The sequence below is a fragment of the Myotis davidii genome, unplaced genomic scaffold (assembly GCF_000327345.1).
Source record: "Myotis davidii unplaced genomic scaffold, ASM32734v1 scaffold1011, whole genome shotgun sequence".
NCBI lineage: Eukaryota > Metazoa > Chordata > Mammalia > Chiroptera > Vespertilionidae > Myotis > Myotis davidii.
In genome coordinates, this window is record NW_006282880.1 from 246,669 (window position 1) to 254,173 (window position 7,505).

The 7,505-nt window shown below is 40.4% G+C and overlaps 1 protein-coding gene across 3 annotated transcripts in view; it reads right to left on the bottom strand.

Moving 5' to 3' along the window:
* REV1 (REV1, DNA directed polymerase) overlaps positions 1-7,505 on the bottom strand; it is an 81,097-nt gene that overhangs the window by 52,804 nt on the left and 20,788 nt on the right. For all 3 annotated transcript variants that reach the window (XM_015561850.1, XM_006753313.2, XM_015561858.1), the window contains exon 3: positions 1,572-1,740. In XM_015561850.1, the coding sequence (XP_015417336.1) occupies positions 1,572-1,740 (169 nt within the window). The remainder of the gene's footprint in view (positions 1-1,571; positions 1,741-7,505) is intronic.

A 7,505-nucleotide genomic window follows, 5' to 3' on the forward strand; every position in this document is an offset into this window, starting at 1 on the left:
TTCCTTCTTTTTTTTTTCTTTTTTATTCTGGGCCAGCTTTAGCTTTGAGGCTTGGCTCCAGCTCTTAGGCCTCCGCTGCTAAAAGTAGGTTTCTGGCCTTTGCTTACAATGTTGCGATCCTGCTGGCTGAAGCCCGTGGACTAAAGCAGGTTTCTGGGGTTTTGTTTAGCTTCTATATTTGTTACAGAGTGCTTAGAGTTGCAGCTCAGAGGCCTGCAGCGGCAGGCGGGGAACGTTGGAGTCCTCCATCCCTGAAGCAAGCAAGCCTCATGTTAGTTTCAAGCTGCCTGGCTGCCGGCCGCCATCTTGGCTGGCAGTTAATTTGCATATCGCCCTGATTAGCCAATGGGAAGGGTAGCGGTCGTACGCCAATTACCAGGTTTCTCTTTTATTAGATAGGACTAGAGATCCAGCATGCGAAATCACAGCGGTCGTTATGGCCACAGGCCTTTTATAATATGGACTAGAGGCCCAATGCACGAAATTCGTGCAAGGGGCTCAGTCCTCACAGCCGAGGTGGCTTGCCTCGGACCTCGCAGCCCCAGCTTCATCCGGAATGTCGTTCAGCTGTCCAGTCTAATTAGCATCATTACGCTTTCATTATTATAGATAGATTATAATCTATTCATATGCAAAGTTATTATTTTAATCCTTTAACTTTCAACTTTAATAAATCTAGCAATCACTCATATATAATATTATAGTTTTAAAATATAAATCACCTAAGTATGGCTCATTACCAAAGTTCCAAATGACATATTTATTTATTTATTTTTTTATTAAATATATTTTATTGATTTTTGACAGAGAAGAAGGGAGAGGGATAGTTAGAAACATCGATGAGAGAGAAACATCGATCAGCTGCCTCCTGCGCGCCCCCCAGTCTTTTAGTTTCTATGTGTGCTCCAACCATGCTCCCCCATTTTCCTATCAATTACATGCACTCCCTATCTCTCCCTTTTCTTTTTTATTTTTTTTAATATTTTTTACAGAGAGGGGGAGAGAGATAGTTAGAAACATCGATGGGAGAGAAACATTGATCAGCCGCCTCCTGCACATCTCCTACTGTGGATTTGCCCACAACCCAGGTACATGCCCTTGACCGGAATCGAACCTGGGACCTTTCAGTCCTCAGGCCGACGCTCTATCCACTGAGCCAAACCGGTTTCAGCCCAAATGACATATTTAAACTTAAGAAGTTAATATGAATAGCCATCACTGATTTACAGCACACCAATTCCAAACAAACAGGGAACATTGCCTAGCCCATAATAGGTGCATAAATATTTGCCAGTGAATAACTTGCTTAGTCAACCTTCTCCTCTCACCACCTCCTGCTGCTTACCGGCTGATTGCCCCTTATTCCTGGTAGCTGGGGTTCCAAGAACATGAATGTAGTACTTTTAATAGGATGTCAAATCATAGGCCACCTGAATTATCAATGTGAAGTTAGAGTATAGTAGTGTTCTTTAAGACATTAATTACTTTTCACACTTAAGAGACAATGTAAATGTCTATAATAGAAATAAAATGTATTTCAATTTCTAAACCTTATTAAAAATTACACTTACCTTTCCACAATCCATTCTGGCCGAATTACTTTTTCCCCCTTCAATTCTTTTATTTTGGCAGTAGGAAGATTTGTGGCAATAATGTGTGTTGTTTTGGACCTGGAATAATACACATGGTACTGTCCTCCATGCAACATCATTAGCTTTCTCAATTCCTCAGCAGAAGGGTCTGTAAAGTTAATATTAAAATATATTATGAGGTTTATATATAAGAAAGTAGAGTCCTAGCTGAATAATCCCTAGAACAAGCCATTCAGAGAGTATATGACTGGTTCACTTTCTCCTTGGCTGTGTTGCCAGTAAACAAAATTGGGAGGTAAATCACAAAGTGATAAAGCTATTTTGCCTTAGCACATCCTCATCCCCTCGTTGCTAGAGACGGTCAATCAACACAAAAACATCTACTGCTAAGAGGTGCCTAGAAGAGCAAATAGGAACCTCACGTAATGAATCAAATAATAATAATAGAGCAAATATTTTTAAACTTTTGATCACATTTAGCTGTATGACCTTGATATTGGTATCTTTTGTTTTTTAAAAAACTGACAACTATAAAGTCATGTATGAATCAGTTTACAGAGATTCCAATTAATCTTACAGCTCTTTCAGAACACAGCAGGTCCTCGAATAGCAACATTTTGTTATTGCATTAATGAGATGCCATGGGAACTGAAATTTCATTTATATCAATCAGCACATTATAAAATTGGTTATATGTCATTTCACTGAAAGTCAACAGAACCTATTGATTACATTCAGTGATGACTTACTACAATACTACAGTCAGAAGTCCACCTATACAGAAGATAATTTAAACACTGCAGACCGAGAAACAGTGCATATTTTTCAACTGTTTCAAAATATTTTATTCTCAATACAACTATTAAAAATATCTTAAAACAAAAATCAATGTAGTTTATGTTTTCCCATTAAAAAAATGTCTGACTCATTACAGTCTGTTATAGTGGGCATTTAATACTAGCAATTAAACTAATTGTTTTCAATAGCTTTTCTATTTCTTTCACCTATTATCCTAATGAAAGCTCTAAATCACACCTCCCCTAGCAACAGCTGTGTCCCGGGTGGTGGTGTGTAGGGGAGTGCGGGGCGGGAATGGGGGTTGGGGGGAGAGTCACAGGAGGCGTATGTATCTACTTTTTTGTTCAGGCAACAGATTTTCCATAAGCCCAAACAATATAGGTCCAAGTATTTAGATGAACACCTTTCTTTTAAAAAAAATAAATATATATATATGTATTTATTGATTTCAGAGAGGAAGGGAGAGGGAGAGATAGAAACATCAGCCTAACCGGTTTGGCTCAGTGGATAGAGCGTCGGCCTGCGGACTCAAAGGTCCCAGGTTTGATTCCGGTCAAGGGCATGTACCTTGGTTGTGGGCACATCCCCAGTAGGGAGTGTGCAGGAGACAGCTGATTGATGTCTCTCTCTCACTGATGTTTCTAACTCTCTATTCCTCTCCCTTCCTCTCTGTAAAAAAATCAAAATATTTTTTAAAAAAAGAAACATCAAATGATGAGAGAGAATCATTGATCAGTTGCCTCCTGCACTCCCCCCCACCGGGGAACAAGCCCACAACCCAGGCATGTGCCCTTGACCAGAATCGAACTCGGGACCCTTCAGTCCACAGGGGAACACTCTATCCACCGAGCCAAACCCACCAGGGTTAGATGAAGACTTTTATTATAACTATCTAATTAGATGAGTTTTAGACTTGAGAAAAATTTAAAAACTAAAAAAGCAAATACAGATATGCCAGGTTTAATTCATGGTAAATTCTACTGTGTAGAATTCATTTGATGTTACTGACCACACATATTGACATTGCCTGATAAGTGCAAGCCACATATATTAAGATTTTTAAAATACACACACACACACACACACACACACACACACATATATATTTTAGTACCCTCAGTAAAATCATTTAATCATTTTAATAATACTCAATTTAACCCAATAGTTCCAAAACATTATCACTTCACTGTGTAATCAATATAAAAAATTGGGATGTTTTATATTTTTTTCATACTGAGCCTCCAGAATCAAGTGTACACTTTCTATTTACAGCACATCTCAATTTAGACTAACCTCATTTCAAGTATTGTTTTTTTTAAAACAATATATTTTATTGATTTTTTTTTTTTTTTTTACAGAGAGGAAGGGAGAGGGATAGAGAGTTAGAAACAATGATGAGAGAGAAACATTGATCAGCTGCCTCCTGCACACTCCCTACTGGGGATGTGCCCGCAACCAAAGTACATGACCTTGACCAAATTGAACCTGGGACCCTTCGATCCGTAGGCCGATGCTCTAACCATTAAGCCAAACCGGTTAGGGCTATTTCAAGTGTTTAAAACATGTGGCTAAAGGCTACCAAATTGGACACTGCACTAGAAAAATAAATGAGAACAATGTTTAAATAAAATTAGTTCAAAATTCATAATCGAAGATTTTCAGGGGTTGGGATCACAAAAACCAAGCTAGAGGATGACAATGATTTAATGAAAAATGGTGAAAATTAAGTAGCTCATCAGTCAGAAATTAATAGTTTACTTGGTTTTTTCCCCTAAGATCAAAGAATTTGGCTCACCTTATTAATACCAAATTCAAGGATAGATAAAATGCACTTATATGGACAGACACCAAATCCAATAAAAAGCACAGAAATGTAAAAAAATCTTCTTACAAATTAATCTATACTTTTTCTAAACCAACTGTATTAAATGACAGAAACAGCAGGGGGTTGCCGGAACACATTGTCTTTGCATACACATGCTTGAAACACACTCTTCCCTCTACTAGTTGCTCTTTGAAATCTAATTACTACATTAATTTGGAACTGGAAAACCTGGAGAGTTCATTGTCCTTGTTTTTTTCATTGTTCTTTTATGGGATGAAGTTAAGGGGGCTCTTAAAGTTCAATTTTGAAGACTCTCAAATATTCTTCAGTGTGAGTGAGCCATGAAACCAATCTATTAAAGGTAAGTGCACATAAACTATGTGACCTGGGCTTACCCTTGGCTTTAACATGCTTTATTGTGTGACTCTGGACAAGTACTAGACTCCTTTAAGCTTTCTCCCTTTTCTTTAAAAATAAACAAGGAAGGCCATAATGATGAATTAAGTCTGGCACATAGGAAATACTCAATATAAAAACTGCTATTATTATAAAGTATGAAGACATCAGAACTCCTTTCAAGTAATGTATATGCCTTGAGATTCTTGCCCTAAACTCTACAAAAAATGGTGGAAGGAGACAATACATATGCTGACAAATGGTGGCTCGAACTTGCAAACAAAACTGGAACTACCCATAGTGCACAATGGACAGCAGCCAGGAACCACTCCATCAACCCAAACAGCCTGATATGCAGCTGGTGGCCAACCTCATTATGATTGTTTTTTGAAACTTTTAAAATAGTATTTCTCTTTGACTCTCTTTCTTCAGCAACCGAACATAGTCCCAAATTATAAGTTCAAAAGAATATAAATAATAGCTCTAAACATTTGCATAATAAATTTAACACCCTTCTTTAATTCAGCAGATGTATGTTAGAGAAAAATGTTTGAGATAGTATTGAACAGTATGAAATCTATATGACACTAAAAGTTGTGTGACGGCCAGGCCGGTGTGGCTCAGTGATTGAGAGTCGACCTCTGAACCACAAAGTCACAGTTCGATTCCCAGTCAGGGCACATGCCCAGGTTGCGGGCTCGATGTGCAGAAGGTAGCTGATCAATGATTTTCTCTAATGATTAATGTTTCTATCTCTTTCCATTTCCTTTCCTCCCCGAAATAAAAAAAAAAATTTTTTTAAGTTGTGTGACATACTCAAGGGACCCTATCCCTGTAATCTACTACACCAGTTACTTTTCTTCATAGTACTGATAATCTAAAATTACCTTGTCTATTCATTTACTTATTGTCAGATTTCACCCCAGAACATATGCTCCTTGAGGACAGGAACCTTGTCTGTCTTACTTCCAAGTATCTGGCACAAAGGAGGTGCTCAGTAAGTATCTATTGAATTCACTGAGATCCACAATGCTTCACAGACTCTCCCCTGAAATATTCACTCAGTCTCTTAACCCCTAGAGTGCCGGGGAGTGCGATCACACTCCTCCTGTCTTTCACCAAAAATGCCGGGAACACTATCGCACTCCTCCTGCAGTGTTACTATTAGATGCTAGTAGTTTACTCTTTATTGACAGATGGCACCTAAGTGCAGATTACTTATGATGCCGAATGTTTGTAATTCTAAAATTGACCACTGGCATTTATCTGCCTAATTTTTTACAGGTACTACGATTTTATGAAGTTTACTCAGATTTTGTAGTCCTAAAGCTTCGAAATGGCATCCAGTTCTAACTCTGCTTTTATTAGTGATGATGATATTGCTAAGTATGTCAATTCTGGCTGTGAAAATGATGATTTTGTGGAAGGCGCTCCTCCTGTCTTTCGCAAAAAGTGCCGGGAGCACTATCAAAACTTCTAAATGGCGTCCAGTTCTAAGTCTACTTTTATTAGTGATGATGATATTGCTAAATATGTCAATGTAGTAAAGGTTTCCTTAAGTTTTTGGAATACGTAACAACTCCACCTTACGATTCATAATTTTTTTCCTAAACTGCTGTAAAATCAAAAATGCCTTGGCAATTTTAGCGTAGTTCCTAGGATATTGGTTGGCACTCAAAGGGTTAAAAATTAGGCCAGACAGCAGACTCCAAAGTGAGACTGACTGAATTAAAATCCTAGCTATGGACCTCAGGCAAGTTACTTAACTTCCTAGGCCATGGTTTTCTCATATGTAAACTGGGGATAGAAACAGCTGTTGTGGGATCTAAAAGAGCCAAAAATTATAAATTGCTAAAAAAAGGCCATACACACAATAAGAACAGCATGTCAGCTATCACCAGTATTATTATTATTAGTGGCCCGATGCACGAAATCCATGGACATTAAAAGGGAATTAATTAGAGGAAATACTTTAATATTGCTATTTTGTTTCCATCTCTCCATCCCAGTATCTCCCAGTCTCTGCCTTTGTTTTTCTCAACAGTCCTCCAGGCCTCCCTGCCTCCCTCTTCCTTTTTCCTGGCTGGGAAGGGGTGGGGCCAGTGGGGGCAGCTCCACCCTCTGCCCTTCTAAGGGCCTCATTCTCAGAGAGGCTCTGAGAGCAAAGTGGGAGGGAGGGAAAGAAAGGGAGAAAAGGCTGTGAGCTGGTGAGCACTGTGTGTCTCGGTGTATTTGGTTGTAAGTTGTGAGTGCCGGCCCCGCCTCCCCCGGTCCCCGCCCCGCTGCCACAAGTCCCCACCCACCAGAGCCTGCTGTGGGTGCTGCCTGGGCATTAGGCCAAGCCTTCGGTCGTTTTGGGTGTGATGGACCCTGGCTCTTTATATATATACACTAAAGGCCCGGTGCATGAAATTCGTGAACTGGGGCAGAGGGGATGTGTCCCTCAGCCCAGCCTGCATCCTCTCCAATCTGGGACCCCTCGAGGGATGGCTGACTGCCCATTTAGGGATGAGCAGTCGGACATCCCTCTCACAATCCAGGATTCTAAGGGCCTCATTCTCAGAGAGGCTCTGAGAGCAAAGTGGGAGGGAGGGAAAGAAAGGGAGAAAAGGCTGTGAGCTGGTGAGCACTGTGTGTCTCGGTGTATTTGGTTGTAAGTTGTGAGTGCCGGCCCCGCCTCCCCCGGTCCCCGCCCCGCTGCCACAAGTCCCCACCCACCAGAGCCTGCTGTGGGTGCTGCCTGGGCATTAGGCCAAGCCTTCGGTCGTTTTGGGTGTGATGGACCCTGGCTCTTTATATATATACACTAAAGGCCCGGTGCATGAAATTCGTGAACTGGGGCAGAGGGGATGTGTCCCTCAGCCCAGCCTGCATCCTCTACAATCTGGGACCCC